The sequence below is a fragment of the Ixodes scapularis genome, unplaced genomic scaffold (assembly GCF_016920785.2).
Source record: "Ixodes scapularis isolate PalLabHiFi unplaced genomic scaffold, ASM1692078v2 PGA_scaffold2__306_contigs__length_199485367, whole genome shotgun sequence".
NCBI classification, from domain to species: domain Eukaryota; kingdom Metazoa; phylum Arthropoda; class Arachnida; order Ixodida; family Ixodidae; genus Ixodes; species Ixodes scapularis.
Genome location: NW_024609857.1, coordinates 40,190,303 through 40,214,431, shown reverse-complemented (window position 1 = coordinate 40,214,431; position 24,129 = coordinate 40,190,303). Strand labels below are relative to the sequence as shown.

The 24,129-nt window shown below is 45.4% G+C and overlaps 1 protein-coding gene across 1 annotated transcript in view; it reads right to left on the bottom strand.

The window, feature by feature from the left end:
* Positions 1-24,129, bottom strand: part of LOC8035626 (pre-rRNA-processing protein TSR1 homolog) — a 44,871-nt gene that overhangs the window by 3,593 nt on the left and 17,149 nt on the right. The window contains exons 12-19 of the mRNA XM_029983301.4: positions 23,103-23,170; positions 19,660-19,752; positions 17,673-17,814; positions 14,186-14,237; positions 10,920-11,131; positions 4,598-4,700; positions 3,616-3,756; positions 2,112-2,186 (exon numbers count right to left, since the gene is read on the bottom strand). Of these exons, the coding sequence (XP_029839161.4) occupies positions 2,112-2,186; positions 3,616-3,756; positions 4,598-4,700; positions 10,920-11,131; positions 14,186-14,237; positions 17,673-17,814; positions 19,660-19,752; positions 23,103-23,170 (886 nt within the window). The remainder of the gene's footprint in view (positions 1-2,111; positions 2,187-3,615; positions 3,757-4,597; positions 4,701-10,919; positions 11,132-14,185; positions 14,238-17,672; positions 17,815-19,659; positions 19,753-23,102; positions 23,171-24,129) is intronic.

The following is a 24,129-nucleotide window of genomic DNA, read 5'->3' as shown; positions in this document are numbered from 1 at the left end:
TGGCAAACAAAGTACAAAAAAAATAAGAACTTGAGACATCACGAGCCAGGGTCAAAAAGTTCTTGGGGCGCTTTGTGCAACGACTGAACTTGACATAAACAAGCCCGCTGTGCTATATACATTGCCGTTTTTGTTTTAGCTCACTTTACCAACTTTCTTTCGCGGCAGATTTTTCACATACCGAGTGCAAAAGAAAGCCCACCGAGCGAAACCTAGGTAATCAATACTTGGACACAGCAATATTTGAATCAAATAAGGATTTTACAGTAACGTGCGATTTAAACAAGAACAGGAATGTTAATGAACTTGCGGCAGTACTTAGTTTCATTTTAAGAAGCGCTATATCTACAGCGACGTGTGGACAGCAAAACCTGACGACGTCGCGCGACCACGGTGACTGGAAGGAAGGGAACAAATATCGTTTTCCCACGGCCGTTGCTTTCAGGAGCGAATGCTTAAGGTCACGAAGAAACTCCCGCCGCGCAAAACTGTGGTTTCGTTTAACAGCATGGCGGCATGGCTGCTACCTGGCACAGTAGCGTCGGAGCGTCCAGACACACCCGCGTCTATCGTTGAAAATATTTAAAAAAAAAGACGCGAGACGCGAACCACGAGACGACGAAAGCACAAAACGTGAAACGGCAAAAAAAAAAAAAAAAAAAAAAATAACAAACATGCAAGAACATAAAATGCACATGCTCAATTACGGTACTCAGTTTAGTTTCGGTTTTGAAAGGCAACCGAAATTGGTGTTTTGGCGCAGGCTTGGCGCAGATCACCCATATTTTGGCAAAATGTAGCAGGATGTAGCAGGGTTAGCCACTTGGCACAGTTTGGCGCAATTGGCGCAGCAATCACATCACTGGGAGTAGAAATTAAAACTGGCTTATAAAAGGACAAATGGACTAGAAGATCTTTGGCCAAAATTCGCTTTGAACTAAAAATTTATTCACAATGACTAAAATGGTACCTTTTGAATGTACATATAATATACCTGCTGCATTTCCTTGGAAGCCCTGTCTTTAAGTACTAGTGTCACTACTGCACAGTTTGTGCAGTGTTCTATATTTTCGATTTTATACTCCTTGCCTGCCTGCCTGCCTACCCCTGCCCCCTGCCTGCCCCTGCCCTGCCCCCCCCCCCCTTCCCCCCCCCCCCTTATGTAATGCCCAATGGGCCTTTAAGGGTTGAATAAATGAAAAACCCTCAAGTATTAGTATATAATGTAGACTGACGAGCATGTTGGTTGAGTTGAACACCGAAAAAATAAGACGCATGTGGGATGATGTACACTTTCTTTCAACTAGCAACAGTAGTACTACAATAAAGCCACAGAAAATTTTTATGACACCTCGCAGTAAAAAACGAGAGAGACATGGAAAGGGGGCAAGGAAAGGAAGGAGAGGATATCTTGAAAACCTAAATGATTAGGAGATTAAAAGAATGGATGACTTGACGGTAAAAACCACATTACTTCCTAAAATTATGATCAAACGGCTATGTTGATTCTAGATACAGTAACGCAACCCCATCTCGAGTTAAAATGAGGGACGGAGCAGAAACAATGTTGTCAGCTTTGATCATGGCGAACAATTCATTTACCTCTACGATGCTGGTTCACTCAAAACATGGAATGCAACCACCGCACGAACGGGAATGAACGACAACACAAACCAGCCAAGGCCCCAGAAAATTCCAAATGATGTTCCCGAAGTCGGTGGTTGACGCATCTTCCGGTTTGCCCATATCTGCACCCTAATGGTATAGAATAAACTTCCTTCCCTTCGCATGGAACGAATTTGTTTGCGTGCTTGGCAGCACATAGCTGAGGCTTCTCGTCATTGCTGACTATGTATCTTTTTTTAAGGGTACCCAGTATTGACTGCCATTATGTCAATGGCAGTCGATTGTTTAATTTTCTATCCGAAGGGTCACTCAAGTCAAGAATTTCAATGAGGTTGGTTTACCCTAGAGTAAATCAGATCTGGCTGGCTTAGGTAGCCAAACTTAGGTCACTAATCTGTTCACATTAGATCCACATAAGGTGCATTTGGGTTTGATTCCATGTGTGCAGAAAGTAGCTCGAAAGGACTCCTTGTGAGTGTCCTTACCGAGTGGTTCCTTGATGTGCCCTCTCCTACCATACTTGGTCTTGAGTTCCACAGGCTTGAACCACAGAATGTCGTCTGCAATGTAAGCAAAAAGAGAAGACAAGTCGATCGGAGCACCGTGAGAAGTCTACTTTGGTTGCTTTGTACGACGGGAAACTAGAATCTCCGAAATCACACGATGTGCTGTGGCATCTCCCTGTGCGTTTGCTTTTTTTAATAACAAAAAAACAAGCTTTACTTGGGAGTCAGTGCTCTCTTAACTTACTTCTTGCACTCATCAGTCATTGCACGGGGTTGCTTATGTTCCAAAGTATATGCCGACTAGCCCAAGTGTATCATACTACTGGCCAGGCTCTTTAAATCGACCGCAAAATTCGATTTCTTAACCCATCGTGCTACGACTTTGTGCAGCGTTGCCCACAGATGGTGCATTTCTTTTTGTGAAATTTGCAAAGAGTGAACTTACCTGAGGAAAAAGTAAAGAAAGAAAAAGGCTTAGCTCCTATGGAAATGCGGCGAAGCCAAAGGTCTTCAAACAATACGGCGCCGTTGCATTCCGCAGGCGGCGACAGTCGCAGAAACAAAAACGGGTGCGGTAACAACAAGGAACTGCAAAGCAGACGACATCAGTACCCCGAAATAAAAAAAAAAAGAACAGTAAAAATATCCCGACAAACAATTTTTTTAATCGATTATGTGTCAGATTGTCTGCTAAAAACACTGGCTCTCGGCGCCGTATGCTCATTCGTTGGCGGCGTTCGTTGCACCATCTCGTCTCCCGTGCAAAACGGCGCAGTATTGTTTGAAGACCTTTAGCTTCGCCGCATTTCCATAAAAGCTAAGACTTTTTTAAGACTTTTTCTTTCTTTTCTTTTTCCTCAGGTAAGTTCGCTCTTTGCAAATTTCACAAAGAAAAATGCACTGTCTGTGGGCAACGCTGCACAAGGTCGTAGGGCGATAGATTCAGAAACCGAATTTTGCGGTCGATTCAAAGAGCCTGGCCGCTCCTTGAAACACCGAGTAGTATATGGACAGCAAGTCGTCTGCTTCTTGCGCAGGAGTCACAGTGACGTGAGAACAACGCCAAGCTCCGATTGGCTTTGATTGAAAGGAAAAAGTGTAGACCTCAATGCTAGATGACTCGAGGTCTACCCACCATTTTTCTGCAACTGGCCAATAAGAGCTCGAGATTTTGACATCATCGCAACCCGTGTGCAAGAAGCAAACAAACTTGCGCTCAGCATAGGAAATGCAGGGCATGGCCTGTTACAATCACGTTTCTTGCTTTGTGGCTTGTTCTTGGATGTTCAGTTTTTATCGGCTAATGCCCCAATCCGAATGGATTTGATACAATCATTAGATGCTTGGTACTCGCCATGCCCTGCATTTCTCAGGCTGTCGGTGGCTGTACCATGCAATATAAAGTAATAGAATATACTGCCACAGTGTTAAGAGATGAAAATACAATATGACGCAACATGCAGCGATCTGGCCTATGACTGACCCCTGTTGAAGAACATGTAGCGGACCACAGCAGACTTGCGGTTGATCTTGAAGGGGTGGCCGCTGAGCACGGCCCTCTTCACCACCACCCTGTCCGGGTTGGCACCCAGCACGGCACCGGAGCCAACCAGCTGGTGCTCACCTAAGATGCCCAGACAGAAAGTGGTCGCTGGCTTCTTCGTGCACACACATATTTCTCCACACGGGACTAAAACGAAGGGACTAACTAGGAAGTCTAACAGAAGAGCAACTTAGCAAGTGGCACGAATAAGTGCCACGTGGAAGGGTGAGCAAAATGACCAGCTCTTCCCCCAACAACCCTTTTCAAACCTGTCTAAATTAATTGTTCCCCTAAAGGTTGCTCTGTACATAAGATGCAGGTGCCAAATCGGCGCTGGAGAATGGCACTGATGCAGATTCGACTTGCATGTGACCTATCTCTGATGTGGTTCCACAGTGGTGCATGTGACTTATAGCCAACGTGTTGTTCCACAGTGGTGAGCGGTGATACAGTGTTGATGCACTGCTGCGAAACCGTTAACTCGGCACAGCATCAGCGTTGCATCGGCGTCTTCTTTTTCGGCGCCGATTCGGCACTGTGCTTTATGTATGAACAAGCCTTCAGGACCGTTCGCACTTGCTTACGTTATGTTACGAATAGCCGGGACGTCCATGTTTCGAATATGTTGTGTGCGAAGTTGCTCCTCGAACTGCCTGCCATACCTCACACAGAGTACAAAGAGTTCCGGTGACTCTCGTCGTAAGCAGACAAGCTCCCGTAACGTAATGTAAAAAAATAGAAATACATAAACCAGCCTTGACTCTAAAAGTAACAAATAAAACTGACTTCTCAATTCATATTTCACACATGTGCTTGGGCTCTTCCAAGTAATAATGAGGGACCCCTTTTACCAAATACATAATTTTTCTTTTTAAGCGATCAAAACAGACGAAAGAAAGGAGTTTTGAAGTTTCCTTCATACCTCCTGGGGCTTCCTTGAACACCACTGCTGACACTGGAGGGAACATAATTGGAGCAAACATTGTTGCCACAGACACCGTGTCGCTTCTCAGGAACCTTTCATACTGCAAAGGTCCACAAAAGTCACAGAACAGTCAAAATACAGTTTCCTGCAATACGCAAGACCCACTGGGAGCGCGTGACTGAGACAAAAGTGGGTGCTGCACGCGCTACGGGCGATTCCATTTTGTTTCGAGGGGAGGACACTCACTTGGAGCTCAACTGGGTTTACAGATCCTGAGTGCGTGTAACGGTTTTTGGTCTCAGTTTATTCGAAGAGTGCACCTCATCGGCATCAAGCCAAGGGATATGGTCGGAAAGGTTCCAAACAAGCTGAGTCCTCACTGTTGTCCTCATCGGTTGTTTCTAGTGTAAAATGTCGGGACAGGCACCGCCAAATAAACAAATATTAAAGTTATACCCGAGTCCCATATTTAAAAGATAAATTGCATGGAAGAGAGTATTCCTTCGTTAAAAGAATGGCACAGAGCTCGCTCTTTAACAGTCTGAATTGCCTTGGCTCAGGCCCGTTGCGGCGATAGTGGGACATAGCCGTAGCATGATGCTGACGAACCATCTCCGGCGCGAAACCAGAAACTAATAAGTGAGCATTGTGCTTTAGCTGAGACCTGAACGAGTCCTTCTGATATGTATCGCTAAGCGAAAAGGAAGAGAAAGTCGAAAACGAGCTTCCATCACGCGCTCAGAGAAAGACCATTCTTACCGACGCCATGAACAGTGGCGGACCTTCAGTTTAGACTTGTAAATAAACATGTGTCTTTATCGGGAAGAATGTATCAAATTGGCGACGAGCGAAGTTAGGCGAACCCCGAAGATGGATGATTATGGCATTCATGAACGTATTCCGGAGTATAACCCCAGAGGTAACTGGGGTTCGTGGCTCGAACGCTTAGAATTCTATTTTGAAGCCAAGGACATCACCAGCTCCGGGAAGAAACGAGCAGTGCTACTGACATCATACTATGAGACGACCTTTGACATCGTATGGGCCTTACTTGCACCGAAAAGACCTTCGGAAGTCGAATTTGAGGAAATCTTGAAACGCCTCAACGATCACTTTGACCCGAAGCCAGTGGAACTGCAGTTCCACCAAAGAAATTAAGCGCCTACAGACACCATTTCTGAGTATGTCGCCGCTCTCCGAAAGATAGCAATGCACTGCAACTTCGGAACGGTGACAAACATCATGGCCACAACCACAACCACAGTGACAAGTGCAAGTTCGTCAAGTGGGGAGGCACAGGCGGTCCAAATGCCACAAATGCCACAAACTACTGCTGCTAGAGAACATGCTACGCAGCCGATTCATCTGTGGCATTAAGGACACGCACCTTCAGCAGCACCTGTTAGTTGAGCGGAACATCACGTTCGACCGAGCCTACACGATGGCCTTGGCGACGGAGTCTGCCACCAGCCAGCAACGCCAAATAGAGGCTAGCAAGGAATGCAAGGTACAGAACTCCATGACAGTAAAATCTGCAAAAGACGAAAAGCCAGCGAAGAAACCCTGCTTTCGGTGTACAAGCATGCACTCACCGGATGATTGCAAGCACATCAAGGCAATATGCAAATTTTGCCACAAGAAGAGACATTTGGAAGAGGCGTGTTTCAAACGTAAGGCCAAATTCCAAGAGACTTCAATTAGTCGTACGCATCACGTGACAGAACCGGAACACGAGACGCATGGTGACCTGTTCGCTGTTAACAGCGTTACACAGGGAGACTCCTCACGGATCATCGCGGAACTTCTCGTAAATGGTCGACCTCTCAGCATGGAAGCGGACTCCAGAGCCTCACACACAATAATCAGCATTGACACTTTTGGACATCTTTGGCAGGGACGGCCACCTAAGCTCGATCATTGTGACTTCTCCTTGAGCGTCTGGGCGGGAGACCGCATGCCCCTGGCTGGGAAGTTGCGGTCAATGTACGATTCAAGGACAAAGAAGCTCGTTTGGAACTTTACGTGGTTAATGGAAAGGGAGCAAGTCTTCTTGGTTGAGACTGGTTTCCTGCATTGATCAAGGTGTCCGGAGTATATGCAGTGTCTCCAAGAACTCTGGAAGATCTTCTGATGAAACATAAACAAGTGTTCCAGGGTCAGCTCGACGGTCATGTCGGCGAACCGATACACATAGACCTACGACAAGATACATCTCCGAAATTCTTGAAGTGAAAAAGCTACAAGTGCAGAACATTTCGAAGCCTGTGAAATCATTGTCCTGGGCAACACCGTTAGTGATTGTCCGCAAGAAAAACGGCTCACTACGCTTATGTGGAGATTACCGGTGCACAGTCAACCCCACACTTAAAGGGAAGATGGGGCACTTCTACATTTGAGAAAAAACGCTTGAATTGCATTCATTTGGCCTTTAGAATAGCAGATATCACAATTATATTTCAATGCGACGCGCCAGAGAGCAATAAGAGCAATTTGAAAAAAGGCCTGAAGCCCCGCCTCCCTAGCCTTGGCAAGCCAAAAGATCCGTCGATGACGTCACGGACAGCGACAGTCTTTCGCGGTTTTCTCGCGTTTAAAAACACTTGCGCGGCAAATGGTTTTGGTATTCGGGTTCACGAGGTAAAAATACACTAGAATTCACTTCTAACTCATTTTATTCAAGAAGCTCCGTAGCTTCCCTTTAAGCCAAATGCATATCCCCTTCCCACGGCACCGGACTTGCTGTCCATCGTACAAGGAGGGAAGATCTCCAAAATAGACCTCCAGCAAGCGTATCAGCAATTGCGTGTCGATGAGACCATGGTGGAGCTACTGACTGTGAAAACAATGATGGGGCTCTTCCGCATAAAATGAGTTCTTTTCGGAATTTCGGTAGCGCCTCTGCTGTTCCAAAAGTTTATGGATACGCTGTTGGCAGGTCTCGAAGGCACCGGAGCATACCTTGATGACATTATGGTCACAGGGTAAACCGAAGAAGAACATCTACAGCGTTTGGAAGCCGTTCTTCAATGCCTCGGGGAAGCTGGACTCCGCGTCTCTCAACCTAAATGTAACCTCAAGGCTCTGGCGATAGAATTTCTAGGTTACCACGTTGACGACAAGGGCGTCAGACCAACAGCCGAAAAAGTCAAGGCCATCATCGAAGCACCGGAACAGAGTAACAAAAAGGAACTGCAAGCTTTCCTTGGCATGCTGAGCTTTTACAGTCACTTTCTGCAGGACAGAGCATGCACTGCCGAAAGGTTGCATTGACTCCTTGACAAGGATGCCAGGTGGTGCTGGGGCGAGAAAGAGCGCATGGCGTTCAGACAGCTCAAGACGCTCGTGAGCTCAGCACCAGTGCTTGTGCATTATGACGACAAACGGCAACTTGTTTTGTCTTGCTACGCCTCGCCCTACGACGCTGGGGCAGTATTGGTGCAGCTAATCGACGAAGGAGCGGAAGTTCCAATTGCCTATGCGTCCAGAACACTGGGCAAAAGTGAATGGAACTATTCACAACTGGACAAGGAAGGACTAGCCCTAATCTTTGACACAAAGCACTTCAGTCAGTACATCGCCGGGCGACACGTGACTGTGTACACCGATCGCAAGCCCCTCCTGGGAATAATGAGCTAAGGTCGGCAGATCCCTGCAATGCTCTCACCCCGCATGACCCGGTGGTGCCTTCTACTTGGAGGCTATGACTACGATTTGCGCTACCGGCAAGGCAAGTCACATCAAAATGCAGACGCACTCAGCCGTTTGCCGTTGCCAAGTAGGAAGGACAAAGCTGCACCTCCAGGGGATATACTTCTCCTGGAAGCTATAGAGTGTCCACCACTAACAGGCCAACACATAGCATGATTAACCAAAGAGGACCCGATGTCGTCGACGAACTACCAAGGTTTACGAGACGGTACCACCTCAAACTGGACCGGAGACAAGTTCACGCCATACAAGCGTCGGGAACACGAGTTGGCAACACACAATGGCTGTGTAACTTGGGAAGTATGTGTAGTTATTCCGCGAGTGGCTCACGAGCAAGCTCTGAAAACGTTGCACGCCAATCATCCAGGTATTGTTGCTATGAAGAGTACTGCCCGAAGCCATTTCTGGTGGCCGAGACTGAACGCAGACATCGAAGCCACCACAGCTGCGTGTCCGACTTGTCAACAACATCATCGCTCCAAGCCGACAGTACCAGCACCTGACTGGTCATCTGCTACTCGACCCTGGGAAACCACCCACATTGACTTCGCCAGACCAATCGAAGGAGTTTCAAATCTGATTGTCGTCGGCGCATACTCTAAGTGGCTGGAGGTCAAGCCGATGCAATCTACGATGTCTGCGCACGTCATCGATGCTTTGCGCACTGTAATGGCAACTTTTGGAGTACCAAGGATCCTCGTCTCTGACAACGCACCGAATTTTGTGTCAAGCGAAATGAAAGAGTTTAAAAAATAAATTGGCATTAAACACTATACAAGCGCACCATACCACCCGGCAACTAATGGTCAAGCAGAACGGATGGTGGGTGAAACAAAGAAAGCTCTGTTGAATCTTACGGAGGGAACAGTGCAATGCAGAATCGCCAGGCTCCTGTTCCGACAACATAAAACAATCCCTTCTGCCACAGGAAAGACACCTGCCGAGGCAATCTTCGGTCGATGAATTTCCACACCCCTCGACCTCATGAAGCAATGGGCAGCTGGAAACGAAGATCGAGAAGTTTCTACGGATGGAGTAATGGAAGATTATTCTACAGGACAAACCGTCTACATAAGAAACTTTGGTGGAAGTCCTCCATGGATTCCAGCAGTAATAGTAAAACCTATGGGTATTCGCTCATTCCAAACAAAAGCAGTGGACTCAAAAATTCAGCGTCGACTTTTGGATCACATTCGCCACCGACGAGAGAACACAGAAGCTGTGGACGTTGAAATATCTCCGTTCATAGCGTACCCGAACGTCGAGGTCACTAACGAAGCATCAGCGGTAAAACCACTGGAAGCACAGGAAGGCCACGGAGCCTCCATGGACAACACTACGGACGTCCAGGCGGACATCGTCTTCAGAACTACAACTAGATGCGGTCGCAATATCAAGTAGCCAGCACATTTCAAGGACTTTGTGTTGAGCATTAACCCAGAAGGGGAAAATTGATATGTATCGATAAGCGAAGAGGAAGAGAAAGTCGAAAACGAGCTTCCATCGCGCGCTCAGAGAAAGACCATTCTTACCGACGCCATGAACAGTGGCGGACCTTCAGTTTAGACTTGTAACCTTCCCTCAGGGTGGAATGGAAACGCCCGGAGTGCGTGCAGCGACCCCGCTAGCCACCGTCTCCGGCCATGCACTCCCAGTGGGTTTTTTGCATTGCAGGAGACTGTAAATGCCCCTCTTTCCAAGTTGCACAACAGAAAAGCTGAGTGAGCCTTGCGAATGACACAATGCATGTAGTAATCACAGGATTGAAAAATGTCATCTATGTAAAAAACTGACACTGAAAACTGTTTGACTAACTCATTGATACGTCTCAGAAATCATTAGGTACCAGTAGTAGCATGTCGTCCCTGTGTGTTTGCTTTTGCACCTTCAAATATTGCACAATATAGGCTGTCTTGGCACCTTCTTACATGATATACTGAGGACTGCTGGATTTCTGAAACAAGCAGTGACTGATTACTTGACCTATTCATTTTGAACTTGCAGCACCTTCAGGCACTATCGTATGGGGGTGAACAAACATGAAAAAAATGTGTCTGCATTTGCAGCACAAACAGTACTGGAAGGCAGAGCATTTCATTCCTTAAGCAGGCGACACATGAATGATGGAAACGGGCGCCGCGCGGCAGTTTCCATAGCGCATAAGCCATGACATGGAGACATGGCATAGGTCCATGTCAGAGCGTCCATGCAAGCTGCTATAGAAACTGTTGCGCGGCACCCATTTTTGTCGCTCATGCACCTCCTTCCTAATGGCCTTAACAATAAATTAATTCTTAGCTCATCCCGTCCTGGTATTGAGCCCTATATTTTATGAATGTGGTCTCTTTAGTTTCAAATATAATTTAGAGTAAAAATATGACAAACTATTAATGCCAGTAACTTTATATATAAAATCTTTAAACACATTTTTTCATCAAAGTACCATTGAATGCCATCCTAGCTCTTTTATTGCACCACTGACAGTTGTGCAATTATCCTACTGTCCCAGGATCAGTTTATATAATATACTTAACAACCCACCCTGACTATTTCCATATGTGTCTACACTTAGACATCCACCTAAAAATTTTTCCCCTTAAGCGCCACCCACCTTGTGCTTGTCTCCGTTGGTATGAGCCGAAAAGATCGGGCAGGCGGCAAAGCGCCTGAATCCGACGTGGAATACCAGTCGCTCCTTTGACTTGATGGGTTCCGTGAAGCCAGGGTGCCTCTTCACAGCCACATGCAGCACCGACATCTTTTGTTCGTAGGGCAGCAGGCCGAACAGGACCAAAGGCTCCCCTCCCCTCTTCCGGAATGCCTCTGGAGCAGTACCGAGGGGCATGCAAAATCAATCGATCACGTCTCACTTAGCTGACAAAACAATTCTACAAAGCCACCATTGAGTACAGTTGTATGGGGTGACAACAGAGTGGCACTGGTAGCATTTTAGATGACTGCATGACCGACAATTCACGGATAGATGGCTTCAAATAGTTTTAGAGTTGTCAAATAAGGTAATACATTATTCTGTTATGTGCCTGTGATTACAAAGAATCAAAAGGTGATGAGAGCTATAGACCTTTGCAAAAAGACTCCTCTGGATGCCACCATTTTGCGACTCGAGCGACCCCTATCAGCCAGAAATTTCTGCCACCCGCATGAGCTGTGGAAACCCGGTCAGAGTGGCACCCCACCTGCATTGTGCATTTGGACTTTGCCGGCTTTTCTTGAAAGTTTTAATGCGAAAGCATTAACTGTCTCATGGAGCGAGCTGACGTCATCAGTCCGAAGCGCGAAAACGGCAGATAATTTCCTTCGGTTCCATTGGCTGGCGAGCATCGACGGGGCTCCCATTGGCCGCTGCGCTCGTCAGTTTCCATGACTGTTCACCCCATGGCGCTGCGTGTCCATCAGCACGGAGCGTCCAAGGTCACCGGGGGAGCACACGCGCCGACCGGCGACAAAAAGTACGCAGCAGACGAAAAAGGGAGCGGATGAGCAGCTTGCATGCTTTCGCATTCACAACTCACAAGGAATGATTAAGAGCTGTTGTGTCCGTCCCTATGTTTATTCTTTCTGTTTTTACTTAGGTGTACCTCAATCTTTTTTACTTTATCTCAAATCCTGTTAGGATAACGCATCACCATGGGGTACATACAATATATGTTTTTCAATTGATGAGACTCGTTGAATTTCATGTTGTGAGCGGGGAATACCCATGCAGATCAGCCATCCTGTGTGGTCAAATATTCTCAACAGTTAAGACCTATGTAGATTGACACGGATGACTGTACGGTGCCATAAAAAATTTTAACATACCTAAAATGAAACAAAAATTTCAGTTGCATATGTTCTGTTTCGCACGGACTTGCCAAAACTACCAGTTCTCATTTGTTTGTTTTTGTCCCCCAAAATAGTACAATGCCTTCTTAAAAACCCTGAGAAATTTTATTCGCCATAAAACACAAAAGAGAAAGCAAAACACTGCAATTTAGCCGTCACCAGCATCCGGAATTGCGCCTACGCAGGCTGCCACAGCCCAATGACGAGAAAACCCCCATCCCAGCGCAGTCGGGCAACAATGACATACCACTCTCAAAACAGGCTAGGTGGCGCAAGCTGTCGCCCGTTACAAAGTGTATAGCCATTATCATCCATCCATCCATACAAGGGACGCCCGCTGTAAATCGCTTAGTTTGAGACTGCCGCTGGAAAGGTCAATAGAGCCGTGTCACTGGCAAATCAAATGAGTCCTTCACTGCTATATTGACTCTCTTACCATTATTTTCAATGTAGAACTTTTTTTTTTCTCCAATATTTCAATTGGTGCATCCTATGAAATGCTGCGACTTACTTGAATTCTTTTTATATAAGTATGATATTTAATCAAGCAAATTTGCCGTGGGGGATTTGATTAATTGCGAGAATATTGAAACTGGCTCCCGCTTGCGCATATGTCTTCGATCACATCACACATATGCAAGGTTACCGATGCAGTTTTGCTGTGCCAACATTACATACACATTAGTGCGACTTATACCTCCTTACCGTAAAATCCCGTAAAGGCGCGCCTCCCACAGAGACCGTCCATCCTGTTTTTCTGGCTAAATATTTGTAACATAAAAATGACGATACGTTGCCCACCCCCCGATTCCAGTCGGACATTCCGCAATGTCTATCGGAAATCACATAAACTGCGCGATCTGCAGTACTGGTATGTGTGTGAAAAGAGTTACAGCAGGTTCCCACGTTTTTTTTTTGTCCACGATCTGAGCGCGCAATATCGGTGCCCGTGGCGAGCAAGTTTGTAGCCAGTTTCCGCGTGCTTATTGCACCGTAGAATACGAATCTGGAGACTGCGGTTTCCTTTCCCTTGACACATGAGTTCGTAGTGAATTCCCACCTATTTATCACATTGTGAAATGTGAATTCGCTGTGCCCGCGACCTGCAGTTTCAGTTTCCGTGTCACATGGTTTGTAGTGGGTGCCCCTGTGTTTATCACTAATTTTTGATGAAGTTTTGCTGTGTCATCCCTAGGGTGCCTTCATGTGCGCTTTGCTTGGGGTGATGACATCTAGCCATTTTGTTTCGAACGCTTATTTTCATTTTTTCTTCTCAAGCGTGTGAAATAGCGCGTACCTGCACGCGCTCGTGGCACTGACTGTGCTGCAGCGAAATTTTGTTTCCTGCGATTTCTTTGTATGTTCCCTGTGAGCGCGTGCTGTCAGCAACGGGTACTACAAACGATGGCATTACCTTAAACAGAAGGACATTAAGGCACTTTAGTCATCCCCAAAGATAGCCCAGCTCACGTTTTTTACCATTTATTTCTTCATTTTGGGTGGGCACCCCATAAGGGATTTTACGGTACTTCTTTGTGAAAATGGCTCTTTTGGGGGAAAAATATGGTAGTCAGAAGTAACCGGCCTGTGAACAAGATTCAGGATGAGACATAGTTTCATGATGTTTAAATCCTGAGAGTAAGAAGGAAACTTGAAAGAAAAAGTGTAAGACAGAAAAAAGGGGACAGCACAAACATCTCAATTGAGACATTAGTCCTGTCCCCTTTTTTCTGAGATGTTTGTCCTGTCCCTTTTTTTCTGTTTTCTTACACTTTTTCATTCAAGTTTCCTTCCCGGTCTCAGGATTTTACCATCATGATCAACATACACCAGCTTGCCTGCACCTTGACAATTTTTACATAGTAGTTTCAGTTGCTCTTGAAGTGGGTTTTTATGAAGAAACCCAGCAAGTGTCGGTGAGAAGTCTTTTGAGGAAACAATGTTCATCAAATGTGTGTCCGTGAACGTGCACCACTGGCATTACGCACAAAAGAAAGAATGGATTGGAATGCGACAGATTTCAAAACTCACCGTAGACACTCCTGGGGACGTTAGCAAGGTGCAGGGTGATGTACCAGCCAGGCTGCATAAAGCAATGAGTCACCAAAGAGACGTGAAACACAAGCCAAATGATGCAGCAAACAAAACAGATGGAGGTGAAAGATTTAGTGTAGCAAAAACATGTAACAGCAATACATGTTGCATTCTCTTGCAAATATTACATTAGAGTTCTCTTTAATATTAAAGATATAATTGCGCCCCTGCTCTAAAATCCTTACTTGTGAATTACTGTAATTTCCCAAGAGATAGCCCACCTAAAATTGAAAGCATATTGGGTGAAACTAAGCAGTGAGCTAAATTTCAGTGTGCGATCAAAAACAATTGCGATAGCAGGGATCAAAACTTGTGATTGCAGGAAGGGGCGATGAACCAAAGACAACTGTCCTTCCCTGCCAGCAACATTTGCTCATTCCCCGTCGTGGTTAAGTAACACCATTTCTGCCGAGGTCACCATGGACCAGAGCCCTGCAATTACTAGAAATGTGCCATATTTTGGTTTTCTTTAAAAAATAGCAAATCATACCAAAAATAGGGGGCGGGTTATCATTCGGGGGTGGGGAATTTCTTGCGATATTACGGTGGAGCTTGTTAGCCCCTCAGTGATCTGGATTGCAAACATATATCAAATACTATACTACATATTAAAACTAAATGTTCCCCCGAATTTAGAAAGTTTAAGGGCACATCAACAACCTTGCTACATGTAAGAAGTTGTATATGTTCTCCAGTTCACTACAGTAAACCCCTGTTAACTCGAACACAGATATCTAGAAAAATCAGTTAAATCTAAACTTTTGTGCATTGCGAAATTAATCCCCATAGGTACCATGTATTCTGACATTTTTTATCTCGAAAAGTTTCTGGGACGGGCATCAAGTACGTATCTAAAAATTTTGCATGAAAAAAAAAAAAAAAAAAAAAAAAAAAAAAAATTTTTTTAAAGGATTTATGGTTAAAGGAGAAAGCTTATCTCCATTGCAGACCAAGCGGCCGCAACCTAAAAATAATGCTAACAAAGAGAGAGAAATTCGTTGCAGAAAAATAAACAAAAGGAAGCACCGCGTTCTGGGTGCACAGAATATGACATGCTGAGGGAAGAGAATGATTCAAGGATGCTTGTTTTTTTGCATTTTGCTTTCTCCCTCTCTCCCTGCGACTTCTATTTCTCTTTCTCTCTATGCTTGTCCTGGCTACTGTAGTTCTATTGGCTCTCCCACATGCCGTTGTCGCGTCGCCTTCGTTCAACCCCGTCCACAGCCGACTCCCGTCTCATTTCGACAGTGCGACTGCAGTGGCAGCGTCGTCCGTTTGTTTTCTGTTACATAGTGGCCACCGCGAAGATGACAGAGCCGAGGCAGTGCAAATCGTTGATGTTGGAGCGGAAAGTGGCCCTCATCAAAGGAGTTGAAAAAGGGGGTCGGACAAACTCGAGCATCGACAGGGAATTCAGCATTCCCTTGTCAAGAACAAGGACAAGTCTTCAAAGGACTTCAACAAAGCTTTTTAAGCAAAAGGAAGAGGCAGCGCGACTCCAAGTTTCCTGACGGCGAAGCAGCGGCCCTGCAATGGCTACAGAACGTCCACGTGGCGAACCTTCCAGTGAGCGGCCCAATGATAATGGGAAATGCAGACGCCCTGGCTTTGCAAATAGGCTACACAAACGTCAGCTGCAGCAAGGGCTGGTTTGATCGATTCAAGAAGCGAAACAATGTGGCGTCCATGCCAATACATGGCAAAAGCAGCACTGTTGACAGAGCGGCGGCTGTGGGTAACTCGCACAACCACAAACTAGTCGAGCTGCAGAAGGATTACCACGACAAGGACATCTTTAATCTAGATGAAGCCGCCCTCTTCTATAGGATGCTACCCAGCCGCACCTTTACACCAAAAGGACAAGCATGCACACGCACCAAGCGGTGCAAGGAGAGGATCACAATTCTTTTAGGAGCCAACGCTACTGGGTGAAGAGAAGCTGCCCCTTCTACTTATCGGTAAAGCCAACAAACCCGCACGCTTCTGCCATGCTCGCTTGTCAAAGGAGGTGATCTACTGATCCAACAAGACGGTCTGAATGACAGCAGTGTGCTTTGAGAAATATCTGCATGCACTGGATCGCAAACTGGCGAAGGAAAAGTGCAAAGTACTTTTCATTGTGGACAATTGCCCAGGACATGGGAGAACCGACAACCTCGAGGCGATACAGCTGGAGTTCCTGTCCCTAAACATGACCTCGGTTCTCCAGCCAATGGATCAAGGAGTGATCGAAATAACTCGAAAGCTGTATTGAAAAAGCTTCCTCTGGCGGATTTTGTTGTCCTACAAGACCGGAAAATTGTACGAAGTCGGCCTCCTAGGTGTAGTTCACCTCATCGAGCACTCCTGGAAACAAGTCATGTCAGTGCTGATTGTGAACTGCTTCAGGCATGCAGGGTTCTCTCGCACCCCAAGCCCGCTGGAGACGCAGGCTACGCCGGAGTTCAATGACCGTGATGAACTCTGTGAAGAAGTGCGCCGTCTTACTGGTTGTGCGGACAATGGAGCAGACGGCAACGTTGACTTTGAGGAGTATGCTTTGTACGAGAGAGATGTCCCAGTGACTGGCGACATGACCGATGCTGAAATTATCCAGGCAGCTTTGGGCAATGTGGGTGACGAAGAGGAGGACGACAAACCTCCTCGAGAGATCCCGACGTCGGCCGAGACGTGGAACATGCTGCGTCTACTCCGGAACAAGGTCGAGTGCAGTGGCGGCGAGGAACGAGTGGTGCAATCCTTGAAGGTGCTCGAAGATGCTCTTCTGGCCCCGAATGTGATGCCAAGCAAACGGATATCACAACGTTTTTCAGTGCCCAATAAGTGAGTGGGAGAAATAAAATGTGCAGCCGTGCAATTACCTGCTTCCCGTTTTTATTGCAAAGGCACATCACAACACCTCACAGCTCCATGACGCTCCCATTGCAAGTACCAGGTACGCTTGTTTCTAATTCATTTTTTCTCGTTTTAGTAGGTGATTTCTTGCTTGAAAACTAAGCTGTGATTAGTAAGATTCTCGGAAGCGCTAGATTTCCTAAATTCACAGTTGTTACTTCGGAAATCGGGAAGTAAGATAAACTCCTCTGCTCAGTGGCGTCATGAGGGTCAGCGGCATCCAGGTCAATAGCCCGCCGCAACACGCCCCCCCCCCCCCCTTCCCCGCTCTCGTGGCCCGCCGCAACACCCCCCTAAGCCCTGCACCCCGAACAGTTCCCCCGCCGCCCCCCTTGTGACGCCAATGACTCTGCTTATCTCGAATATTTCGCTTATCTAGAAATTTTTTCCGGTTTTTATGACTACGAGTTAACAGGGGTTCACTGTCCATTCAGAGATCACAATAATGTCTGCCATGTCCAATTAGCGAAAAACGAAAGCAATGAAGACAAAGGCTTCACAAAAAGTGCAGTTGAGAAGGATTCCTCACCATGGCCCCGTCCCTCTCTTCTGCCATGACCCTCTTTTTAGTCCTTGAAAAGTTCTCGAACTGAAAGACCCTGGCGTAGTCAAAGGGCAAGTTTTCCTTGGGGTCCCAGGGGGATGAGTGGAAGCTCTTTAGGCCCCGGTACCTGAGAGCAATGTAGACCAGAAGGACCATTAAGCCACCATACACACAACCCAATAAAGGAGGCGACAGGAATAAAACGATGCGACCACCTCCCAGCCACGTCCTACACTCCATAATTTAAAGGACCCGAGGTTCTGCAAGGCAGAGATCCTCCTGGTTTCCTTCTCTCCTCGATTGTGAGGAGAGTGAAGGATGGAAAGAAGGAAGCAAGGGAGCAGGACATACCTCCGCGCGCCCAGAAATCAAACTCATGGGGTGCTAAGGAAGGGAGAGGGAGGGAGGGAACAAGAGAGAAACGTGCATGTTGACCTTTAAATGTCCTTATATGGTAACACCTTGACCACTTTCTTTTTTCTCTGCCTTGCAGTGAAAACCCTCAAGCAGAAAAATGCATCAAGTAAGATAAACTCCTCTGACATATTAGTAGCATGTTATCCATAGATGTGTATCTCTATATAAAATGTCTAAGGGGTACAGACATGAACTGGGAACGTCAACTTTTGAACCATTCTTTTAAATTGATTCAAACTTTCAGGATGAATTAGGATTGATGACATCTAAAGTTTGTCTTGTAGGCCAATTCTACAACATACTATGCTTAACAAGCTCCAGAAAAAAGTTACTTTATTAGGAAATGTATTTAAGAAAAATAATAATTGCAATCCACAGAATGTTTGGTTTAATGTGAAGTAGAATACCCATAGTGCAAGTTAACATAAAAATTAATTGTAGAAAATGCAATTCTAGAGAAAAACAATACATAACACTCAAAAAGAGCAAAAGATTTGAACAAATTTCTGCGTTTTAAAATATTCAATTTTTGTCGTGAAGAATTTAGCTTTTTCAGATTATGAGTACCTTAACTTGTTCCACAGGAAATTTCAGCCCAGGACACCACTGAATGAAATCTTCACACTTTCAAAATGCCAAATGATACATTTCCTCATACTACCACATTTCCTGACAAAAAGTGAACCTGAGAAAAATGCATTTGAAGTTTCAACTTCAGGTTTCTTTCTTTTCTGTGAGTCCAAGGTAGGCAAAATTCACCTGGAGCATTGTTAGCACCTTCCCCTTTGAGACTTTGTTGTTCCCCTGGCAATAGCTACCAGCTTGTGTCGTTTGTAGGCAAGCAAACTTTTATAGCAGGCATACCTTGACAGATAAACTGGCAGGAACTGAGAGTCAAATCATACTAAGGAAGAGCAGCCAAGCAGGAATAGGATCTCAAGTGGAAGATATTGTAAAAGGGTGTTACTGAAGATGACACAATATCACGTCACTGGGCAGGACCAATCATAAACTCTGTTGTGGGTCTCAACCAATAAAATTGCTCATACCAAATTTTCTGGATTTTTTCTGTTTGGATGTATAGGGTCCTCCTGGCCATTGATACTTTTAAACTTGAAAAGCTTCTACGGGCTAAATTTAGAGTAAATGGCACTTCCTATGAGGGTGAGATGTTCTGGCTATGTTAAATGAGCATGAAGCAGTGTTAAATAAAAAACGCAAAAAACTTGCTCCCTGCTGACTCGGAGGGCTACCGACATCTTTAAAATAATTTATTGCGAGATAAATCCTGCATGTTTATAAATGAAAGTTTCTGAATCCATTCTTCGGAAGTTAATAAACATAAACATATCATTAAAAAAAAAAAGTGTTTTTCTAAAAAATTTTAATTAGAAGCTTTCCAGGGTTACTAAAACTTCCAATTTGTTGAATAGATGATGTCCCGTTAATTCCTACTGGACGGCCAACTGTCGCTAAGCCTTCTCCGTGTGTTTTCTTACCTCTATAACCTCAACGAAGGATTAAGGGTAGTAAGACCGCTAAAGACGCAACTTACCGGGCAAATCGCGTCCGCGCCGGCCCATCGAGGGGCGTGTCCACTTCGTCGGGGAACATCTGATCCATACGCTCCTCTCTGAACTTCACCAGGCTAAAGCAGAGAGAAGCACCAGATTAAAGGAACACTGAGCCCCCCAACAAATGGTGTAAGAAGACTACCCAATCAATATTTTGCTACAGCATCACATTTATTTTTAAGAAAGTAAAAAAATGCAACTGCTTAAAGGGACACTGACACCCCCCAAAATTTTTTTTTTAATTTTTTGCCAGGCGCTTTATTATGGTGTCGGAGGACTACCCAATTAATATTTTGCAACAGAGTAGCATATTTTTTTAATAAAACCAAAAGACGCAACTGCTCGAAACCGAAACCGAAACCCGACGGAGGTCGGAGAAGTGGAGAGAAGAGAGTGAGTGGCGGAAGTCACGTGGCTACACCCGACCGTGTGTTTTTTTGTTTTTTTTTTCTCCTTCCCGGTAGCAGACGACATGCGGCGTATGGGAACTGCTCGCCGTGGGATTCTTTTGCAGTTATGTATGTTCCGCTCGTTGTTCTCTACTCCAAGATGAGTTGTTTTGTACATTGAGGAGTTGGAGATGAGTAGTAAGTGCCTGTGGTGAATTTTGATCGGCTCCGAAAAGAATACACCCAAGATGTTGCGTGAAGAGCTGGCTCACATGTCCCGCGTCCGAAACAGAAGTGGCATTGTGCGACAGAGTTTCCGAAAGATCAACGGGATCGGGACCAATGGCTGGCTGCAATTCCTGTAGACCATTTACGGGCACCTCGGAAAGCGGACGCTACCTGGTTTATATGCTCCTTGCATTTTGTGGAAAGTGATTGATTACATTGAGTTCGTAGGTGTCAAAAAGGATATCCCATACCATCTAATTCAGCGACGTGTCGTCCACAGCATTTGTTTCTTTTTCTTTTTTTGTTTCTTCAGTAATAATTGTAAAAAAAAAAAGAAATGTAAACATCAAAAAATATTTAGAAAAAAAAAAAAGTTTTACGGGGGATCGAACCCGGCTCTACCGGGTGTGAAGGGGACGTCTTTCCCACTGAGCTACTGGGGCATATCGAAATTGGGGTATCTTTTTCCTTAGTAATAATTTAGCCGATAAACTGTAAGTTGGAAAGTTTGCTGCCGATTTTCCTCTAGCAAAAGCACTCCCGGGTCGAAGTCGGGATGCACCACGCATTGGCGACATTCTCACCTAGTAAAGAAATCGTACGCGTGCATATTCCACTCGAAGTAGACACCTCGCGCTTGACGTTTGCGCGAGCGATGTCTTCAGCCACAAGAAGGGAGCGACGGCTCGGCGACGTCTTCGTGCAAATCGGCTTGGTGGTCGGGCGTGTCGTACGGGATGAATACCAATTCTTTTGATCAGTCCCAAATTTCTCTTTTAAAAGTAGACAGAATTCGCCGGTACCGCGAACGACAGTTCTGAAATAGAGGTCCCACGCCCGTCGTCCGCTGCCATCGCCGTCCCCGCGAGTCCCACGATACGCGAAACGACGCACGCACAGAATGCTTCCGGTTGTCTGTGGAACTTTTTTTTTCAATCAACGTATTTGCAGCTTTTTAGAAGCCACAAAAAATGGGTTTTATATTTTTTTCGATTTTTAATATTGAGTGTGTGCTTTCAGTGACCCACGACTTTGATTAAATTTGGTGGTCGCATCGATACCTTAGAAAACGGCCCGTGACCGCGGAAAAGAGAGTGAGCGAGACTCGAACCGGCGAGTTCTTGATCGGCGGTTTTCGGGCGGAAAAAAACCGAATTTCGAGCCGCAAATTCTGTTCTGGGTAGTTGAGCTCTCATATGTCACGTACAACTAAAAACCTCGGCGAGCATAAATACCCTGTCAGTGTCCCTTTAACACTGAAACTAGACTGGGGAGGAAGAAGAAATAGAGAGGAGGAGAAAGTTACAAAAAATCAAATGCCTGTGCCATTTTTTCCTTCTTTTTTCAATCAACGTATTTGCAGCTTTTTAGAAGCCACAAAAATGGGTATCATACCTTTTTGTCTATATTTAGTATTGAGTGGATGCCTTCAATGACCCACAACTATGATTATCTTTGGTGGTTGTGTCTAAACCATACGAAACGGCACGTGACAGCAGAGAAGAGAGTGAGCGCGACTCAAACGGGCCAGTTCTTGATCCACAGTTTTCGGGCGGAAAGAAGACGAATTTCGAGCAGCAAATTGTGTTCTGGGTAGTTGGGCTCTCATATGTCATGTACAAATAAAAACCTTGGCGAGCATAAATACCCTGTCAGTGTCCCTTTAATGAGGGAACATCTAAATTACGACAACCCAATGATCTTTCACATCTTTCACACTTCTTGATTCCACTATATAGCTATAGGCCACAGTATATAGGGAAGTTTCACGAAATACAATCATACTCCCGGCAAACCATGTGTGGTGTGCCCATGAACACCTTCCACCATTTTTAGGGGTGAAGCTCCTAAAAATGGTGGAACGTGGTCTTGTCTGTCCGGCGTCCGTGCTCACATCGACCTTGCTGGTGCTCGTGAGCTCATGTGCTCACGAGCACGTGCTCGTGTACAAAAAAAAAAAAAAAGTTTGCGCAGCCGACAGGATTTGAACTTGTGCGGGGAGACCCCAATGGATTTCTAGTCCATCGCCTTAACTACTCGGCCACGACTGCGGGACGAGTAGGGGGCTCTGAGATGTGGTAGTAACTCAAGAGCTGGGGATGTCATGGATGAAACGTTGCATGTAGCCGCTCAACGTCTATACAGGAGAGGGTGCTGCGGTCAAATGCGTATATAATCGCGTTAAACTTTGCACGCATTGGCTCAACGTTTATAGACGAGAGGGTGCTGCGGTCAAATGTTCAAATGCGTACATAACCACGTTCCATACCACACATTCTCTTTCTGACATAAATGAAAACGAACGAAAGGCTTGGCATGCTGCTGCTCAGCGTCTACGCAGACAAGCACCACCAGAGCTTCGCCCCAATCAACATCATTCACCACGTGGAGATGCGGTCAATTTTTTTTTTTACTCTCCATTTTTAATGAATTGTTGCTTATATCAATTTGTTTTAAAGTCCCGTTTGCTTCGTTACAAGGAATTACTGTACCTCTACTTCACAAGGCTCCTTTTGTAGATTACAATGATCACCTCTCTGTGCTGTCTGTGGAAAGCTAGACGCAGATGTTTTAATCACCGAGAAGCTGACCCACATTTGAGCAAATGCAATACTCTTTTTACATTTCAGGTTGTTTTCAATTCTGTGGTCATGTGTATACTTATGTGCAGAGAAATTTATATGCATTTATTTCTCTGTAAAACTGTGCAGACAAAGTCTTTGCCCCAATAATGTGTCCCATGATGACAAACGAGGCTACCATCGCAAATAAATCAGCAAAAACAGAACTAAGAGTGGCCAACTCACGTTGCCTTCTCTTCTTCCAGGTCGAGTGTGTCGTCGTATGCTTCTTTGTTTGCTCCAGCAACCGACACCTAATGAGAGGGGGAAGATTTTCAAGGCAAGGACTGCAAAGGTAGAGTGCAGAAGCTTGCTAGACGGTAGTGAACTACCGTAGAATACCGTGCATCTGCCCATACCACATTAAGCGCCCATTCCCAATTTTTTAAAATCTGAGAAAATAGGCACAGTACATTGATATGTAGAATTGATGACCGGACAAGCGCCCATCCCCCATTTTTTCATGATTATCTCAAAATCTTGAGTGGGCGCTTGCCCGGTATTTTACGGTATGCTTCCTTCCACAAGTTTAGCATCCTAGTCAACAAAATACACCACCGCACTTTAGAATGAGGAATACGCATACTTTTGCGTTAACAGCCCAAGCAAAAAACTAACAAGCAAGTGAACGTGCATTGTGGCTATCAATCCAAAACAAAATGAAACAATATGAGATTATGTTAAAAATGTCATGTTGCACATGTTTCTGTCCTAAACAGGCTAAGAGATCTGGTTCTGTCTTAAACAATATCATATATGCTAACATACAAATATCATAAATTTTTGTTTTTTTATAAACCTTCTAAAATTGGTATTAACTACAGTCGAACCTGGTTATAACGAACTTGCGTCGGGAGCAGAAATATGTTTGCTATATGCGATATTCGTAATAAAAGTACACACAAAAATTGACGCGAACATTCCCGCAATTGAACCCGTGCAAGAACGTGCCACAGCACTAAAATATAGAAACGCACAATCGTTGACCACGAGATCCTTACCTGTCACTAAGCAGCATTAAAAAATGGATCGGAGCATGAGGATATCAATTTGCAACACGAGAAACAATGTTAGCTGGATCTATTATTCCCTTTATTTGAAGACGTGATTTTGGGCTGGTGCCTCTTCACCTGGAGCCACCGCGCTGGAGCCAACCGCTGCTCGCGCTGAAATCATCATGCTCTAACAGACACGCCAGACTGGTCGCTTTCGT